This window comes from Platalea leucorodia (genome assembly GCF_965183815.1).
Source record: "Platalea leucorodia genome assembly, chromosome: 4".
Lineage (NCBI taxonomy): Eukaryota > Metazoa > Chordata > Aves > Pelecaniformes > Threskiornithidae > Platalea > Platalea leucorodia.
The window spans coordinates 8,466,437-8,487,456 of NC_138826.1; the positions used below are offsets into that span (position 1 = coordinate 8,466,437).

At 44.2% G+C, this 21,020-nt stretch overlaps 1 protein-coding gene across 1 annotated transcript; it reads right to left on the minus strand.

Annotated features, from left to right (window-relative positions):
• Positions 1-349: 349 nt before the first annotated feature.
• On the minus strand, positions 350-4,501 carry KCNK18 (potassium two pore domain channel subfamily K member 18; the record flags this gene model as incomplete). The annotated part of the gene is made up of 2 exons (XM_082308729.1): positions 350-1,161; positions 4,360-4,501. 2 exons carry the CDS (start codon positions 4,499-4,501, stop codon positions 350-352), a joined length of 954 nt encoding a protein of 317 aa, XP_082164855.1.
• Between the last annotated feature and the right edge of the window lie 16,519 nt (positions 4,502-21,020).

Consider the following 21,020-nt stretch of genomic DNA (forward strand, 5'->3'; position numbering starts at 1 on the left):
GTGCTGAAAAAAAAATCCCTAATTGGCTTGCTGTGGGAGAGAGGACAGAAAGGCTGCTGAAAGTCAGAGCTTTGCAAAAGATGTTAGGGAGCACTGGCAGGGAGAGCCTTCTGCTTTTTCATCATGCGTCATCTTCTTTTATTATTTAGAATATGGGACCCTGTTGGAAAGTAGTCCCTGGAGATGCCTTCACCAAGTGTCTCCTGAGGTATTCAGCCATTTTACAGTAGATTCTCAGAGGAAATCAGAATAAAATATGCCTCCTGCCAGCCCAAGGCAGAAATGCACAGGAACAGTTTCATCTCGTTGCAGTGGCCAATGCTTACAAGTGAAGGAGAAATGACTGTTCTTATTTTGGATATACCTTCTTTGATGGCATCTTTTTCTCCCCACAAAATGAAATCACCTTTTTATACAAACCAATTAAGCGGTCTTGGCCCAGCTTAAAAGCAATGAAGACAATTTCCATGCCAATAATAATATAGAGGGAAAAAAACAAGAAAAACTTGGGATGTTCCAGTTGTGTATCTCCAAATCCAATAGTTGTCAAGGTGATAAAGCAGAAATAAAAGGCTTCCTGAAAATCCAACCTGGTTTCCCAGTTTGGAAGAATAGCAGCTGCACAGGAGATGTACACAAAGATAACTAGCACCATTAATACAATGGGCACATCTAGTTTTTCTAACTGTTTCCCTATTTTGTCAAAATTCTCAATTACTCTGGACATTGTCTTTCCCCTGGCTAGTTCGGGACATGAACTCCATCTCTCAATGCTTCTAGTTCTTGCTGGTTTTGTGTGTTCATTTTCTCTGGCAATTAACATTTCAAAAATTTCAGCGTTGCGATATTTGACTGGCTTCCTTTTAATACCTGGCTGACTTTTCAGCACTTCCATAATAGTCAAGGGCTCATTGATGACTACTTTAGACTGTGCTCTGGATTTCAGTTCATCCCCTTTGTTACATGTGGATCCAGAACAGAGTTTAGAGGCTAGAATTTTTGACTGTAATTTCCTGAATTCATTGTAAGACTTGGATAAGACAGTTGCAAGGATGTCTCCCATGTCTGTCAGGACCAAGAACATCAGAGGGATGCCAAATAAAGCATACAACATACAGAGATATTTTCCAATCCGTGTCACAGGATAGGTATTACCATAACCTTGAACAAAAACAAAAAGAGGAAGATAAGGGAAAGGAGGAGAGAGAGAACATTGTGATCTATTTGCTATTCATATTCTCTGAGCTTTTTATGGCTGTCAATTTTAAAAGTCAATTTTTAGTCCAGAGCATACTGTTCTTTTTGGCTTTGCTTTGAAGCTATTAAAATTTCTGAGTCTCAAATGCTGGTTACTAGTGCAGGCATCCTACTTCTTCAAACACTTGGAGGTTTAGAGTTTGCCAGTTATGTTGAATTAACTCTTCCTACCTTATCTGCTGTTTGACTTAACCGTCTGACAACAAAAGGCCATTTAGGGAGGAGAAACAAAAGGTTTGGGCCAGCCCAAGACCAGTGTGCAGCCTCTGTCCTGCTGGAAACTGTTATCAGGAAGATTTCCTGACCTGGGAATCTGGGTTGAGAAGGATCCAAAAGGTAAGACAGCAAGAGAGGTCTTGGGCCCATGGGTCCCTCTGCAGGGAAGTCTGAGAGCTGAGCTCAGAGAGACAACAGTTGATGCTGGGGGAAGCTAATGGACCATGCATGAGGAGCGGGGGGATCATCTCCTGGCCAGCCTCCAGGATCTCACAGTACAACTGAATGATTTCTGGGGACGGAACTCCCTGACCTCTGGGAAGATTCAGATCTGGATGATTGTCTGAATTTTGAAACTGGGACAGCACTATGGATCAGATTGGACAATGAGACCCATATCGCAAACTGCATTTCTTTGCCAAACCTACTTGTGATGAATGATAAGCTAATAACAGAATTTGAAATTGTCCCTAGTTCATCAGATCTATCTCTAATGGCATATGTTGCATTGACATCGTGTTTGTACTGACTTCATAGTTTTCAGAGTTTCTTAAATGTGCTCAGAAAAACAAAGGATCAAGCGAGGAAGCATATGTTTATCCCATGAGGAAATGCATGTTTATTCCAGAGTACTAACGCTTACAAGTATCAATTACAACAAATAGGGAAGTACTACCAGACACACAGCCTTTATGATACATAAAATGGTAGCAGAAGATATGCCCTTTCTCTAAATTCAGTTTGGGTATTTATATTTCCTTCCTCTAACATATTGGATATGAAACTTAAATTGAAAGTTAGTGATTTTCCATTACAGTAAGAGAAAAGATCGGTATTATATCAATTGTATTAAATTTTAACAACCATTTTTCTTCTCATCCTCCAAAAAGACATGAAGCATTTCTTCTCTCCCTTCAAAAACATTGTTCATTTCTAAATAATCTTCCAGGCCAGGTACTTATCCTGTAAGATTATTAGCTCATATGCTGAGGTATGGTTTCCTTAATTTTTTTCATCCATTCATGTTTGTTTTCGCTAATGGCTGCCATAGCCTTTGGTCTGAATCCAACCTTGGTCCCTTCTTTGCTGCGAGGCACTGAAAAACTCTTTATTCTCTGCCATTCTGTTCCCCACTGGCTAACTGGGAATGTTAATCCTTTACTGCTGAAGCAATTGGGGAAGATTAATTATTGTAGTTATTGTACAGAGTGACTTTCTTTTCTTTTTTCCTCCATTTCTGTGCGTTAAAATTACCTAGTGCAGTTTCAAGGGTTAAAACTTATCTTGAGCTTAAATTCAGCTATCCAGAAATCTAGCATAGCTGAGCCACTAGGCAGTGAAGAGACAGCAGTTCAGACCACCGATCTTCAGATTAGATGCCTCGTTTCTCCTAGATAATTAAAGGTAGCTAAGTTGACTCTAACCTGAAGTGATTTATCAGTTCCTAATACTGCAAATAACAAATGTACCGCAATGGAAATAGCCACCTATTAGCAACAAATACTCCAGGCTTCCTACTGATCTCAAAACTCAGCTCAAAACCTGAGGAAGCTGTGTTAATGCTCAGCATTATGAAGGCCAAAAGTAATGGCAATTTAGAAATAAATATCTTGGGTCAGTGTGTATGGGGACATTTGTAAAGTTCCATCTTAATGAAGATGGGTAAGTATACCCAGGCAAGAAGTTTTCAACAACATGTTTTTTCATCAGTTTGCTGAATTCAAAGCTTTCTGATCAAACGTCCTCTTTCAACTGTTCCCAGCTGTTGTGTTTATACTAGGAAATATTCACTGGGGTGAGCATTCAGGTCTGCATCTCCAGTATGTGTCTCTGACGACGTAGATGACTGTCTTCAAACTCAGGGGCTGCAAGAAGCTGAGTTTGAACAGTCACCTAAGGCATCAGTCTGAGGTTCAAGCCTCTGCTGTGACTCAGACAGCACACAGGGTATCCTACGTGCTCCAAGCCAGTATACTAACTCTCACACTATTCCTTGTGTAGGATAAGCTTTTTTTTTAAGGTTTGGTTGTTCTTTTGCATTAAGATGCATATGCATGCTGGGATCTTGAGTATATCCTAATGCAGTGGAGAAAAGTCTTTGCAATTTGATACAATGCTGTGGGACTATTTCCCACCCAGCTTTGATTCTGACAAATTCAGACAGTCAGTGTCTGTACTTGCCAGCATTTCAGAAATATTAGCAAAGGGATCAAAGTAGCTTTGGGAATGAGCATGAGGAGTTGTATTTAGCATTGCAGAGGGAGCCAAAACCAGAAGAGATGTTTCTATTTGATCTAGGTCCTTCTTTGAAATATGAGGTCAGAATGAAAGATTTCAGAGGTGTGACTTAAACATTGCCATGTGCTGTTCACCCAGACAAGTGTGATCAGCAACAGCATGGTTAATTATAGACCCATAGATTTACAAAGCTGGGTTAGACATAAATAACAGGAAAGTAACTGAAAAACAATATATACACAATGAATTACCTCTTCCAGTGAAGAAAATGTCACCCAACATGACACACAATAGTGGGAAGGATAAGGTTTGACTGAGAAATGGAGCTTTCTTTTTGCTTTAATGTAAAGTTTTGTGTACATGGCATATATGAGTACATGTTATAGTATGCATGTAATGATGCAGCTAATTAGTGTGTACCATCACTAGTTACTAAATTCTCACTTGCTTTTGTGAGTCAGCTACATCTCTGCAGAGATTCATCCCTTTCAGATTCATTTTCAATATTCAGGAGAAAAATTCAAGGGGATTTGGTTTTTGGGTTTGTTTGGGTTTTTTTTTTTTTTTTTAATTCCCTGGAAGAAACACATTAGAGAAAGCAGCAGTAGCAATGGATTCTGCAGGGGGTTACTTTACCTCCGAACTTACCCACAGTTGTGAACACTGTGCAGCAGAAGAAGAGAGACCCAAAGAAAGTCCATATATCTTTTGGATTGACAAACCAGTCTCGTTCAGCTGTGTTGAGCAGTGCATGGATTTTTTCCTTAAATATCTCTTCATTTTCTGTCATGTTATCTGTTACAGTAACAACAGCAGATACGGTGAGTGTTTGCAGACCACCACTCAGGGAGCAGCCAGCCTGTTATTCCAGTGAAGTTTATGCCAGCTGAGGATTTGCTCTTACTCTTTTAGAAGATAAAAATATTCACCTTGCCCTCCCCTTCCCTCCCCCCAAAAAATCAGGTGGATCCAGTGGCTTCGGTGAATAAAGAAACAAGCTATGCTCCACCAAAGTCAAAATATGACACAAAAATAAGCATAAAGAAGCAGGGGAGGAAGATTGAATATTCAGCTTCCAGCCTGAATGTCCTGTTTCATTTCGGACTCCCCAGGAGATTAGTCTCCTTTTGAACCAAAGAGACCAGAAATGTGGGGTCGTCCGTACGTGACTGATATGAACCACTCGGGTGGCACTGCCCAGCACCCTGCTGTGAATCCCAGAGCCTGCACCCCTGTTCCTCCTCCCCATGGCTGCACTCTGCTTGACAGGACATTATCTACAGGGATGCTTGCCCCAAACAGATCATCGTGTCAGCTGCCTGAGTGAAAGTCCAAGCCTGTGTACGAGCCCTGACACAAATCCAGGAGGATTTCTACCCCTTCTCCTCCCCTCTACCCCCTCCATCAGCACCACTGGGTCTGGGGCGCAGCACGGCACCTGCCTCCATCCGAGCATCCCATCGCCAGAGGGCTGGTAGGAAAGCTCAGAGCTGGAAAGAGGGAGCTGGAAGAGAATTTCTGAGACAGATGATTCAGTCCCCAGCAATCAGAGGGAAATATCATGGGAATCTCAGCTGCTCTTTAAGGACCTTAGGTAACTTGGGCAAAAGGGAGAACACAGGCGCCTCAGGAAAAGTCTTTTCAGGCAGGAATACAGGGATCAGGGAAGCTTGCAGTCAAAAATCACAGCAAAAGAAGACAAGCAAACAACAGCAGTCATTAGCTAGGCAGAGGGAAAATCCTGTTTGCAGGTTCAGCTGTTAGTATTTTGAGGAATGTCTTCAAAAGCCAAAAATCTCATTCAAAAAGCAAGAGAATGAGTAACTTCCTGTACAGTTAAGTCATTTTGAAATTCCAGTACATACCTGATAAATTTCTGGAGATGTACCACAGATTCTGCAGAAATTTTCTATATTCTTCACTTAAATTGACCTTCCGGTTACCTTCAATGTGGGAAAACATGAGAGCCCCAAGAAAAGCATAGATCACAAGAGACAGAATGAAGCAGGCATGAGGAAACACTGCCCAAAATATTTTTTTACATGCCCTTTTGCCTCTCAGAGGCTGTGATGTTGATGCCATCCTAAGCTTGCTTTTTTTTTTTTAAATTTTGTGGAGAAGATACAGCTTTTAGAAACAAAGATGAGGATATAAAAGCTTTTGCATCCTAGAAAAGCTTCTCCTGTGAAAACACGGATTGTTCTGCCTCAGGCTTTCAGATCACATGTCTTTATAAGTGAAGATTGCACTACGGTCCCAATGGAAAAGGAGAACAACTAATCAAGCCTTGAAATATTTCTCAGTTGACGATACGCCACTCTATCCCTGAATTACTATTGATCAGGCAGCACTGTAATGCACACAGATTACCAGCTTCTGTGGGTTTCCATTGGAGCCGACTCATGTTTAAAGTTTCTTGTTCTGAACTACAGTTTCCCATCGATACAGTAGAAACATTTCCAACTTCCAGGAGGGAAAATGCACACTGTAAGGTATGGATTTGTTTAAAGATTTTTCCCAGAAATGAACAGGGAAATTTAAAATTAATCAAAAGAAGGGGTTGGCACTAATTGTTGCCGCCTCTGGGCAGACTGTAGAACAATGAATTTCTCTTTCAGATGGCTTAAAGAATCTCTCTCTATATATCACGTAATGTTTGTAGGGGGGTTCTTTTGAATTTTAAAGGATTTTTCTCAAAAAAAGAGTCAATAAGGTTTTGCTCAGTTCTCACTTGATTAAAATCTTCCTATTAATTGAAACTCCCACTGACCTTAGTAAGGATGGACTGCAGGATTCAGTTCAAGGTTAGTGATCTTTGCAAACTATATACAACTTTAAAAATAAAACCTTTCGTTTCATCCATCACTCTAAAACACTTAGAGCAATGAGCAGTATTGCTGCCCTTTAGAATGTTAGTAGTGGTAGTAAGGGGAGTTGGACTTTACAGAAAGAGGTGTTAAATATTTAATCTCTAGGAGTCTTTCATTAAAAATTGAAACAGCCTTGTGCAGCCAAGACCTACTGAGCTGTATACAAGCAAAATGTCCATACTGCAAAGAAATCCTACATGTTTACAGTGATTTCTTCTAGGTCAAACTCTCAGCAAATTAGATCACAAGATATTATATGCTCATCAATATGGAAGCCTCCACTATAGAAAAGAGGTTCTCAGGGCTAAGACAAAAACAAACCTGTGTGCTTGCTACTTTTCTGTTTATCTGCCTTGTTGACTCCACCTTGCTTTTTGACAACAGATTGATAAATCCTCTTATTGCAGTCAATCTCTTTTTTTTTTTTTCCCATTGACCTGAAACACAGGGTTGAAACCTGCTAATGTTCATAATTATCAAAAAGCAACAGAACTTCCTGAGAGGTTGTACTTAGAGATAATGATATACTTAGGTTTGGTGTGCTTACCAGAGGAGCAAGGGACACAGAGAAGTCAAAAGGGCAGCTGGAAGAGCCAAGTGGCTGTAGGCAGTGGGGTGCTCCATCCTGGAAGTACAACACTGGCTTCTCTTGGAGAGTTGTGTAGAGAGTAGGTACCAGTGTTATATAAATTGATAGCGTTTACTTGGATTTCTAAAGAAGTCTTGGCAAAGTCCCTCTCCAAAGGTTTTTAAGGGAATTAAACAGCTATGGCATAAGAGAGAAAGTCTTCACAGGAAGAAAGTAATGGTTACTAGAGAGGAACAGAGGGCAGAAGTAAAAGACAGCAGGAGATCGCTGGTGGAGTTATGCGTGGGTCTGTGCTAGAGCTCTGCTATTCCACATGTTCATAAATGACCTGGAAAGAGGGTAAACAGGGAGATGGCAACATTTGCTGATGGCATGAAGTTGTTCAGAGCAGTGAGACTGAAGGCAGACTGGAATTGTAGGAGGACCTGAGGATGCCAAACAATGAAATGGCAGGTAAAAGCAATGTAGATATGTGTAAAACAGGATAAACAATCCTAACTTCACAAAGTGATGGGCTCTGGGCTGACCATCACCACTCAGCAACAAGGTCTGGGGGTACAACATAACAGTATTACAAACACATCAGCCCAACAACTCATCATGATGAAAAGGCAAAGCATATGTTGGGAATTATGAGTTAAAAATAGAGACTAAAACATTGAACATCTACATACTACCGTACAAATGCATGGTTTGCACACACTTGGAGGAATCACTGTGGTTCTGGTACCCTGCTCTCAGGTAACACATATTAAAACTGGAAAATTTCAAACAGCAACAAGGATGACTGAAGGTATGGACAGCTTTCAGACAAGGAATGATTGAGCAGTGCCTTTGGCCAGGGAAAAAAAACAATAACAGAGGGAGTATATAACAGCAGTCCTCAAACTCATGGTGGTCTGGAGACAGCGGGTGATGGATCAACTCTTTGTAGTCTCTTTTGGGACCAGAAATGGGAACCATCAAATGAAGCAAGTAGAAACCTGCTTCAAAACAAACAAAACAGGATGGTTTCTCATGTAGCTGGAAAATTCTTTGCCAAAGCATGTTGGGTTTACATACATTAAAGAAGGGGATGGCGAGATGTTTAGAAGAACAATCAATAATACTGACTACAAACCACATGGGGTTCAATAACCTCCTGAACTGAAAACAGTTTGCAGCTGGAAAAATGAAACAGGGTACTGGGCCAAATGGGCCCCATGTCTGAGGCAATATACTCACATTTATGTTCTTCTGAAAATGGTTTTCACTGCCCAGGATGGTAATTCTGACACAATTTGTCCTGTGGATTTTTTCATCTACATCTCAGTTATAAACCTCTTTCCTCCAAAGTGCTTTAAAATCTTCTCATCCTCCTCCTATACATGGTAGGACTGCAAAGTATTTAGCAATTCCCAGGAGCTTCTCAGCCATTTGCAACATCAGGCTCCGAGCCTGTGACAATGAGAAAATTTAATAAAAATATATCCAAAAATGATTTTTACATTATTCACTTAATCTAAACCATTTCCCACTATTGCTGTATTACATATTTGAACTCAGTTGCTTAAAAGCAAATCCCACTAACCACAAGTTATTCCAAATTGAGTTACTGGTACTTGTATTGAGAGACATTTTTGCAATACGCATTTCCTATTCACATTAATGGACAGCAAACCTGCACTTTTCCTAACTTCCATTTCTTTGATTAGGGCAAATGTGAGTGCTCTGAAGGTGCTGCTTGAAAGGAAAGTTTGTGACCACAGCTGCAAGGTTTAATTATTCCAGTACAAATACAGGTATGTTAGAATTCCTACTTTATCTGGTGTTCCTGGAGTAAAAAGGTTAAATCAAGAAGGTCACTGTTTGGGCAGTGAGATGTTTTTCAATAATCAGTAAAACTCTTCCTGCATCAAGTCATCTACCACGTTGTCAAAGACCTGCTGTGTTTACCTCTCTTCTGTGGAACACCGTTGGATTCTGCATACTGTACTGACAAATATTCAATAGTGTAACGCCTTCTCCTTCTTTGAACAAAACCAAAGTGACTTGAAGGATGGCAAGTGCCTTATAAAGAAAATGGCAATGGACTAAATTGTTTGCTTTTATTTGCATCCAGCATTGATTCTGATGGGAACATTGCTTGATAAAGGACTAAGACCTCACCCTGGCAGTGCTTCATGACAATGAGAATTAAAAAAGTTCAGTTCAAGATTGAACATTAACAAGGATCACAGAGGATTTGATCTATTGCTCTAGCATATGCCTCCAGAAAGTATTTCCAGAATGCATGAATATACCTAAGCTCCTCAAGAAAATGAGTGTTTCTGCATAAAGGTGATATCAACCCCAAGCAAAAAAACCCACCCAAACCCAACAAAAAACAAGTAGCAGCAGTAGTTGTATTAAGAAAGCAATCTCAAGGCTGTGTAAACATTAGATTTGATCCCCAGACATAAAGACACCCCACTTGGTGAGGAAGGCTAGGGGGGTGTTAGTGAGCTTCCAGCAGCAGTGTCCATGAGCACTTTCGAAGGACTCTCTCCACCTCCCACCCACTATGCTTACCCCTATCCCTCCCATCCTTCAGGCTCTTGAGACCTGTCCCTATGAGATTTCAGCCCACAGTGGGGCCTAGAATCCATGCTGGCCCAAGCCCAGCCCCAATACAGACACAGGACGTTTGTGCAGAGAATTTATATCCTGCAGGATGAGCGACGTGCTTTTCAGGCACCCTGCAATTATTTTTCTCCTCCCGACCCCAACCATATTCCCCTGGAATACGAGTTCCCCTGATACCTCCTGTTCTTCCCACTGTCCCCTTACACCTCACACTGCTGGGATGGAGAGGGAAATGCACTAATTGGCTGTGTAGGGACTATTGGATACCCTACAGAAAGGTTTAGTTTCCTTTGTATCCATCTTTAAAAGTCTCAGCTTTCGCTTGAGTCAAGTGCTTGAGCTTGTAACCTCTGGGAATATTTGAGAGCACTCAGGACTAGCATCCTGACACTGCATATAATACTAAGTGGATTCAAAGATGTCCAGGACTCTCACCCTGAATAGGAGCATTTCCTACTTCATTCTTTGTTCACACCAAAGCCAAGCAAGCGGTCCCATCATTTCATTTACAAGAGGCAAACACTCTTCATGTGCCCCAGGACCAACCAAGGCTTGGCTATTAGTCTCTGTTCCTCCTCTTTTTTTAGCACAGATGAAGTCACATGGCCAGAAAACCCCTTTGATGGATGGCTTTTTCACCTGGTGACTAAACAGCAAGACCAGCCTTCGTTCATTCACGAGCTAACCTGCCACTTCTTCATCCCCTATCCCCCACTCCCAAATCATCGCCTGGGTACAAAGACTTCACTTGCCCCTCTTCTTTCACCCCTTCCCCAAACCCAAGCAACCAGCCATAGTCTAGAAGGAGCAGAGCTGCCCCCTCAAGCACGCACCCCAAATGAGGGAAATATTCCCCTTTCCTCCTTAGAACTTGTAACCTCAACATCTTCTCCTTCCCAAGCTCCATGTGTGATTGCACCCAGGAGCCAGGGGTGCAAGCACGTGTGGAGGGTTTGGTTGCTGCAAAGCTCAGGTTTCCAATGCAGCAGAGCTCTGTGGCAGGCGCTTCTCCCTCCTTCTGCTCATTCTGCTATCTGAACCATGTGCTAAGTGAGAATATGTTTGGGACTGGGAGGGGAAGCTGCTTCTGGACAGACAACACTCCTCCAGCCCCTTTCAAAAGGGCTGAGGAGAAGTAAAATCAAACACTGACAGACGCAGCGCAACAATTCTTAATCAGCGTGGGGAAGGCTTTGCAAACAAAGCCCGGCCACCGTCACCTCACAGCAATGTGTACGTTGCTCATTTATTCGCGTGACTCCTTTGAATGATGTGATAACGCTTCAGGGTGTTATAACAAATGGAAAGGTTAATATCGCAATGAGTCACCAGCGTAAGACCCTGCTGCAAAGGAAACACGGTGCAGGAGCCCTGGGTTTCCAGATAAGCAAAGGGGATTACTGAGGTTCAGCTACATGTCTTATGCCAAAGTCTTTACTGAGTTAATGTAGTGAACGTAATGCTAGTATAGTGGAGACTATCTCAGCCCAGTAGTTTCATTTTAAGGCAAACAAGCTCCCTGTGGAGAGATCGGAAAACTGCTTCTTTGGAATTTAATTAACATTAGAGCATGTGAGATTATATGCCGCATAAAAGCTAAGCATCATGATTCATGTCAATAGGGCAATTTTACACTATTTGAACTGGCAAAAAACCCTTAGATTCAAGACAACAAGTCTACTTTGCTCTTTAAAAAAATGTTTATTCTTTATTATTATTAACGTGGCATCATATTTATATAAGCAGTTTAAAAGAGGGGAGTATAAAACCCCAAATGCAGGAACAAGCTTTTAGCTGTAAATATCCACCAGCATGCATCCGAGACGGTCTCTGTGAGTGGCGTAGACCCTCTCAATTCTCAGCGTGTGAAATACTAATGAAAAAACCATCTACTGATCTTACTTTCAATGTCATATACACGTTCAGTTAAACGGAACACAGATAAGCAGTCATCCTTTGCAGGCTGTAGTATTGGCCAAATATTACTGATAACATTGAGGTCAAACCTGTATTTGGAACAGCTCTGAGGTCATTAAGGACTATTAATCCCCAAAGTACACTGCTTACAGTATTTTCTACCCTCAGCCATCCATGGCATTTTATAAACCACAGGCAGGAGTCTGTAGGATGCCGACAATCAGACACCTCCTTCTGCTTCCCATCACTGACAATCAGACTGGGCATGGATTAATGTCAGTGGCTCGGAGTTTCTTGAACATCAGGCTAAATTTTCCATCACTTATTTTCATCCCAATTTTCCTAATGACACTTGAAGTAATTTCTCTTCCTCTTTTGTGTGAAGTACTCTTACAATAGTTTTAACTCCATTATCCTACCACTCATTAGTCACTGCGGATTCAAGGGGTGGAAGATACTTTCACAGGTGGATGTGCCTTGGGACATCATCAAGCTGACACTTGTCTTCAAATTTCTTTCAGTTCTGCTGATTTCCTTTAGTTCTGAGCAGGCATACATGAACTTTTCAAACCTTGTCCCACCCATTTCAGCTAATACACCATTAATTAGCTTACGCTTTGTAATGCTGGCCCTTTAAATCTTTTTAGCAGTCATGGGAATAGCTCTTAAGTGCTTTTTAGTGATTCAGTAAACAACATTTTGCCACCTTAGTGGGGAACAGTCTTTCAAGCTCTAGACCCGTCAAGTGTAGCTTCACATGTTTAATTAGTTTAAGCCACAATTCCTTGGTGATATGATCCTGCCCGGGCTGATGAGTAAGACTGCATTATGAAAGTGCCTTCTGCAAAATGTTTTGGGCTAGAAAGGAATGCATGCAAAATTCCCTATCTTTTCTGAGGAATTTCTTATAAACATTGAGTGTGGAATGAAGTCTCTTCTTCCACTCTTCTCAAGAAAAAAGAAAAATCTTGTAGCACTTCTGAATGAGTCATCTGGGCCACAGGCCCCATGTGTAATGAACCTGGCAGATTCACGAAGACCACAGCTCTTCCAGAGACTGCCTGGCACCCAGGCTGCCCATCACCAGCGACACTCGCTACTGCTGCCTGACGCTCAGGCTGCATGCAAAAAGCCATCTAAATGACATTGACCTTCTCCATGGTCACTTGGGATTTTGAGGTATTTAGGTGGAGTAGCTCAACTGCACAATGAATATAAATTCAGGGAGGGTTATTGCTTGAATCCTGCCAGGCAGCCAAAGCCAGCTGGTTGTATCATATTCTGAGAGATGGGGCTTTAGGGTAGAGCAATAGCTAGTGCAAGCTTGGACTAGAAAGTGGGGGATTTATCTTTTATCTAAACTAAAAGACATGAGAAACATATCAGAAAGGAAAGGTTGAGCAGTTGAGAGAAACATTTGTACAGATGCTGTACCAGAGATTTCAGATGAACCCTGAAAGTCCTGTACACACAGAGGAGGGAGGAGGCAGGACTGTAGGTGACTGCATGTCCCCATGCAGTAATGCCTGTGGCAGTGCTGGTCATGAGGAGAAGCACGGCCTCTGGCATCCTACAGCACCAGACGCCTTTGCTTCACCACTGCCCTTCTCATGCTACAAGTGAGAAGGGAGTATGGAGCACAACAGCCGTATTTCACCAAAAGGGTATGTCCAAGTGCAGGAGTCTGGCTGGAGAACATGTTCCCCCTACACAACAGAGCTGCCAGCAGTCCTCAGCACGGAGCAAGACGAAGACTCTTGGCAGGCTGCCTTGTGGACACTGCTGCCTTTTCCTCATTTTTTCCAGGCTAACTGCTGATGAAAGGAGAACTGCCGTGGTAGCCATTCTTGTGCTGCCCTCTTATGTGCTCTTCCAGAGGTTATTGCTCAGCTGCTTATCTCTACCCAACAGTACAATGGCATCGGCTCACTTTAGCTGTTGGGTATCACATCGTGCCTGCCAGGATTTATTGGTCTGTACGCCAGGATGTTCTTCCAGATTATAGAAGAGCTCTCCCTGTGGAGGCATGCACATATGCACCGAATTTCAGTAGTATGCAGAACGGAGTATGTTCTCCCTGGATCACCATGTCCTGAAGCAGAGGTCAAAGAGATCCTTTCCCCCACTCAGCCCCTTCCCTTCCTGAAAGCTGCTGGTGCCCAGACCATGAGAGAAGAAATATCTGGTCACAATGCCAAATAATTTGTTAGAAGACCACCCCTAGCAGCTGGATGAAATGTTTGCCCCAAGACAGGCCCCCATCACACTACACCTGCAGATCAGCTGCTCTGGCTGATGAACAACAACTTAAATAGCTCAGAGACACAGTACACAGAGAGAGTACAAAGCCCATCATCTCATTTCAACACGTCATGGGTCCCAGTTGCATGAAAAGCTTGGAAACATAGCTTCAGTAAACTCTGCCAGACTAGGGTTCCCTCAATAAAATATTGCTGCCATAAGTGTATTGGCAAGGTGTGACCAAACCAAAACTCATGCTCTTTGCCAGCAAAACCACTGCTGCAGAGCTCAACAAGCCAATAGATTGGCTTCAGTACCGTTGCTCAGGGTAATGTGTAATTATGCTTTCAGTAAATCTTGCTGGCGTATACCACGTCACTGCTAAAGGCCACTTCCGAGATAACTGTCCTGCAAAAGTTACGGATCCACAGACTCTTCTGCTGTAGAGAACAGCTAGGTCTAACACAAGCACATTGCTCAAGGAGGGGAGCTGGCACTAGGCAACTGGGAGATTTTAGTGCCTTCCCCCTCTGTGGCATTGGTTATCCCTCAGTGGGGCACCCACGGGAACTGCGCTCCCCGATCCCACTGCTTCTGGTGCGAGGTTACAGAACGCCACCGCTGCTTCTCTCCCAAAGCCTAGCTCCTTGCTGGATATCGCATACAGGAAAAGGTGGAGAGCTGTGATCCTTGCTTTTTACTAGAGTGTTTAGTTAAAAGTGCTCATATTTAAATTTTTTTTGGCCATCTAAGCAAATATTTCTTGAGAAAGATGTCATTCACCCTGCCTCAGAGTCTCACTACTTGTGCTCTTCAGAAAGAGAACCCTCTGTAGGGATTTTCTTGGATCATATTTGGGAGTATTTCTGTCTCATCCATCTTTTTCTACAAACAGCTGCAGTAAATGCTGTATTTTAGAGCCAGATACATTTCTTATTCAGATTTTCTAGCTAATCTTCATGTGCTTTACCTGTTGATGAGCAGTCTAGCTCCTCAATTTAGCAGTCATTCATGGTGCATGTACCAAAATGTATCAGTTGAACTATGGGTTAGTCTTTAAGAACACTGTGAAAAAAAATTAAATTTAGTTACAACTGCCCTGTTTGTTACAACTCATTGAATTGAGATAGATGTAATATCTGATCAGCAACCTGGAGAGAGTCCAGTGGAGGTCTGCTAAGATGTTTAGGTGTCTGGAGCATATGACAGATGAAGATTCCCTGAAGAAACCAGGGGACTTTAGTGCAGAGAAAAGAACTTTTATGGGTGAACTAATTGCTGGCTTTTACCATTTGAAGAGGATTACAAAGATTGATTCAAACTTTTCTCAGAGGTGCACAGAAAAAAAAGACAAGAGGCAATGACAAGGAAAAAGCCAATTAGATACAAAAGGGGAAAAAAAAATCACAAGGTTGGTGGTTACAGACCAGAAGAGGGGCCCAGAGAGGCTGTAAAATCTCAGTCCTTGGAGACTTTTAACATTCAGCTGGATAGGGCCATAAGAAGCCTGATCTATCTTTGCAGTTAGGACTAGAGACCTCCAGAGAGCCCTTCCAACATAAATTCTTCTATAATTCTATGTATTCTAGCACCATGGTATGTTTTGTTTCTTGTTCAGGTACAGCTATTAGAAAACAGCCATCTCTAAGAAATTAATCAGTTATTAGATCAAATCTTCCACAGCACAGTGGCTGCAAAGCCTGAAGGGTTATAGGAGTTGCTCTTTAAAACTCCAGCAAGAAGTCAGGTTGAAAAGGTCATAGAGACTCTAATGGGAACCCCGAAATCTGGGACCAAACAAGAAGGATTTGTATTTTTTTCTGAACATGCCTCCTGCAGCTGCAAGCATTTGTGATGGGGCACTTGCAGCTGGGATGGCTGCGCAGAAGTGGGGAACCTAAGGAGGGAGCATCACAACCCACATTCAGAGCCCAAAAGCATAGAAGAGAGCTCTGCACCCTCACCCTGAGCGTTGCATGGCCTGAGTCCTCGTTTCACAGACGGGGCGGGGGGCAATGCTGGCTCCATGCACCAGCGCCAGCAACAGCAACATCAAGTTGGGCAACATCAAGTGGCGCTGGACACCGGGCCAGCACTGGTGATCACAGGGGCCAGGACTGCCAGACACCTATTTTTCTTTTGTTTGCATATTTTTTTCATGTAAGAAGTGATTTGATCCAAACCACAATTTTCCCTTATTTTACACATAAATTGATGCTTCCATTACCCACCCAGCTGTAGGTGGTATCTCTTCACAGCCCTTGGCTAACCCTCCTTTGCTAACAAACCTTGAAGGCAGAGGAGCATCTCTGAACACATTGAGGTTTGTAGTAAGCTCAGTGCCAATGACTGTGATCAGTGTGCCCCATCCAGACAACAGGGGAGGACACGATCACCCCTGTCCCTACACCCCTCTGCCCACGGAGAGAACTCATGTCATGGCCTGGGTGCCTGCTCACACCAACGGTCAAAAAAGGCTAACTCATGCTGGGCACCAGTCACGGCAGCACCAAGCACCATCGCAGAGCACGTGCCTCCTTTCCTCTGCTCTCATCTCCCTACCCAAGCAGAGCACATCAGGGGTGTGGCTGCTCCACCTGAATCTCACACTGCATCTGGGTGGGAGGAGAAAATCCTCTGCCACAGCCCTCACTCCCAGCTGCTCGCTCCCTGGTGCTGGAGCCCAGACTCTGGATCCTACGGTTCAATCCAAGCTGCTGCAACACGGCAAACCTGACCTCTGAACCGCTAATACCTGAGCTGCTCAAAAGCCTCTTTCATCCAGAAGGGACTAGATCCTCTCCTTAGATGGTACACAGTAATTTCTGGTGTGTTACCTGCTGATGTGGTTCTCTGAATACTGGTCTCAGGTGAATAACTGATTTCTTTGCATTTACTGATTCCTCTACCAGTTGCCCTGGTAGGAACTAGAGAGCTGCCAGGGTTTTCTACAGGTCAATGTTTTCAAAAATATTTCCAAACTGAATGAGGGATTTGCTATAGCCTGCACAATGTTGCAGTCTGGATGAGGCATCTTAACACCAGGAGCTTTGGACATAACAGGTTTGTTTCCAAATGCACAAGAAGAGGGTTGCCAAAGGACAGCGAGGCCCTTCTTCCTGAAATTTTGTTCCAGCAGTACAGAGAACCACTCTCCTTCCTTGCGGTCAGATGTTTACGTAAATAAAAGTAAATTATCTTGGGAAGTGCCCTTTGTAGTTTTGGACCTTTTTCACCCTTTTGAAATGATCATAATTTTTGTTCATTAATTTGAGACTGAGGTTGTTTGCAGTCCAACACTAATAGCAGAAATATGCCATTTATACCAATTAAGCATTCAACTTAATGCTTTTATATAGCTGATTTGTAGCAGAATTTGGTCAGACTCTTCTTTCATTTAAACTCATGTAACCCAGTTTAATGGATATGAAAGCAGAATTAGCTTTTTTTCTTTAATAAGTCATTGCAGATATTCTAGCTGTAGACTCATCCCTCAAACCATACTCCTGTCTCCTGCTTGGCTTCTCTCTTGCTTTCCCTGTCCCAGAACTTGCTGCTCTCTGCTGTCTTATAGGAGAAACGTGCTACACATACAACATACAATATTACAGTGGGAAATCCCAGCCCAGGGCAGAATTATGCTCTATTTAAAGACTTGTTTAAGATGACTAAGTTGCATACTCAAAAGTATGATGGCTGCATTAACGCCATAACATAGACACATCCCCTTATGCATTTGCATGGAGTTAATGTCTAATTTACATGAAGGCATCCCATACCTTCGTCAGGACCATGGCCTCATTCAGTATACAAAATGGGTACAGTTCACTTCATGAACATCTATGCAATATTTATTCTACCTTTAGGTCTATTTATCAAAAGCAAGTTCTGCAGCAGATATATGATATGGAGAATTCCAGTCTGAAAGTTTAAGCTGTGATCACACTTCTGGAAAAAACACAACTTGCTTCTCCTTGGGGGTACCGCTGGTCACCTTCTTTTCCTGGGACCGTGCAATTAGGATGAGAGGAAATGGCGTCAAGCTGTGCCAGGGGAAGTTTAGGTTGGATATTAGAAAAAATTTCTTCACCAAAAGGGTAGTCAGGCATAGGAACAGGCTGCCCAGGGAAGTGGTTGAGTCCCCATCCCTGGAGGTATTTAAAAGATGGGTAGACGTGGTGACATGGTTTAGTGGTGGACTTGGCAGTGCTAGGTTAATGATTGGACTTGATGATCTTAAGGGTCTTTTCCAACCTTAACGATTCTATGATTCTATGAATTCCTCCCATGACCATAAGACACCCCTGAAGGAAGGTCCAGCAGGACCAGGTTGAGGTTGTGGTCACCACCACCAAGTGGCCCTCAGAAAAGAGGTCGGTCAGGAACAGGACATCTGACATCGTGCAACAGCAAACCATTCCCAGAGCAACTCCGGGGCACACACAGATGCAGCTGAGCATGTGTGCTACATGACACATACCCAGGATATTCTACAACCAAGCACTGACCCTGCTAAGAAGGAATACATGGGCTGTATGGCCCTGCTTTGCTGGAGAAAGTGTATGTGCAGCAAAACGTGGTTGAACTTCCCTATTGCAAGCAACAGAGAGCAGGTTCTTATGAACAGCAAGTGTAAGGTGGCCTTGGTAGGACTTGCAAGGGTAGGACAGGGAAGAAGCTGAGCCACTGAGACTGCAGCGCACAGCCATCTGCTTTAAGAAGCAGCTTCCTGAAGAAGAAAGCCAGTTAAGACGCTCTCACCTCTACATGTGTATTCCCACCTTGCTCAGTTTACAGCAGATTTCTGCAAACAGTTGCAGTGGATCCCAGAAGGGGGTGAATTGTGCCGCAGCCAGAGCGCTGGCTTCCCAGCCAAAAAACAACTGTGTGAAGAGACGCACCTTGGCAACAAATAATGCCTCTGTTCGCAGAACTCCATTGCAAAGCGGTTCTTAACCACCACGTCTGCCAGTGCTGCCAGCCCTGCCCAAAGCAGCATGAGAACAGCTATGCCAGGGCAGGAGCAAGATCCACCGAGACCAGCATCTCCCCTCCTCCCCTGTTTCCATCAGCGGTTCCTTAGGAAAGGGTACGAGAACAGGGCAAGCGTGGAGTGATATTTTCCCAGAACAGCCTTTTAGCCTCAAGCAATTTGCGGTTCATGGACTGCCTGAGCCAAAGATGGTATCTCTGTGACAAGGAAATCATTTCAAGTATTTCCAAGCCCTTGAAAGAAACAGGAGTTCATCGAGAGGAGGCGTCTGCTGGGAAAACCTGCCTCCACGCCGGGGTTAGTCTCAAAATTGGTTTCCAGGAGAGATTCTTCGAGTTTGCAAAGGAAACAGCACGTCAGCCCAGGCAATAGCTCCCGGGAGCAGGAGGCAGGGAGGTGGGATACCTGCTGCGGACCCCGGCCCCCGGCCCCGGGCAGGGGCCGGGCAGGGGCCGGGCAGGGGCCGGGCAGAGGCGGCTGCTGCCGCGCCCGGCGCCGGAGGGAAAAGCCGGTCCTAAATACCGGCGAGTTGCCGCAAGAGGGGGCTCAAAGCCCACGGGCCGGGAGCCCGGCCGGGTGCGGGGACCCGCCGCCCCTCCGGCCCCGGGCAGCGGCGGCCTCCCCGGCTGCAGCCCCCGGAGGAGGCTGCGCATCCCCCCGGGAGTCTGGCTAGCCCAAAGGGCTCATCTACTCCAAACAGCGAGTTTGGGGAGAGCTAGGAAGCCAGGCTGGCGTGAGGGCGAGCCAGCGTCTTTGCAGGGGAGTTTTGGCAGCTGACACCCAGATCGCTCAGCCCCTGTAGCGTGTCTTTGCATGAAGACACAGTTCAACGGTTGTGACTTTATGTGAAAGCCCTTCTTGGGAAAGCAAGTCAGTAAATGCAGCAGGGACGTTAGCAGTGAGCTCCTACGAATTCGCCGGTGAATTCCTGGCACCAAATGCACACAAACATAGACACAATCATGTGTATCCTCCCCTTACATGTTGCCTTATGGATTAATATTTAAAGATCTGACAATGCTGGGTCAGTTGACCAGATGCATGTTCTGAGGGACTTGATCTTCAGCTGCTTGTGAACTGTAGCAAGAGGACAACACAGACAGCAGCCCGAAGTGGTTATCAGGTACACTGGAGGCACTGTGCCATGGGCATGCTTGCCATTGCTTCCCTGCACACCTTGGCTCCTTTTTGAGAGCTCTTGTTTGTAGCACAACAGCAAAAGAGCAGCCCCTGGTTTTGCAGGCAAGGGAGAGAGAGCAAGAAAGGAAATCTCCAGAGAAATTACATTTTGCAAGTGTAACTATGGCAAATACTTGCTGGCTCTCCCCCTAGCAAGACTGCAGCCATCCAGCTAGTTTGAGTGTTATTTTAACCACAAAAAAACCCAAGAACCTGAGATAACATTAATCCCTCCCCTGAATTTCATCTGGATCTCACTCACTCCTGTCTGATCTCTAGGCTAGTATGAGATGAAAGTGGGACAGAGACATCACGGTAGCCTGCAAGCTCTACCTCCCCTTGCCTGGCTTAAGAGCATCTGCTCTCACACCCTCCTCACCAGCTCTCCCCACCCTCGCACAGGACGCTGCCCCGAGCTGCCTCCCTGGCACCCAGAGCTGTGCAGGCCCTGTGTGACTGTGGGTGATGCAGAGCCTCTCTGCTTCTCCTGCTTCTGTTTCAGTGGGGAAAGGAGCTGGCAGCTGCTGTAACATGCTGCTACGGCGTGTCTCGCCCGGGTACCCCCGACAGTGGAACCTGGGGCATCTTTGAGGGGGAGGATTTCAGCTCTGCACATGCAATGACGGTGAGCTCTAAGGGATCTCCACTACAAGGTACCTAAATTGGACCATGTCTGTCTCCCAAAAGACATGTGAGAACTGGTGCAATCCTGGCTGCCCCAGGAGGCAGGAGCTAAACAGACTCAGCTTGTCCCCTCAAACTTTCACACCCCCAACTAAAATGCCAGCTCCCAGGCCTGTTTCAAAACTATAGGATGTCCCAGGTACTTGCTGGGATAAGAAACTCACCTGAATTTCTTCAGAAACACCCTCAACAGGGAATTGGCTTTCTTCACGTGAGTTGATTTTTACACGCC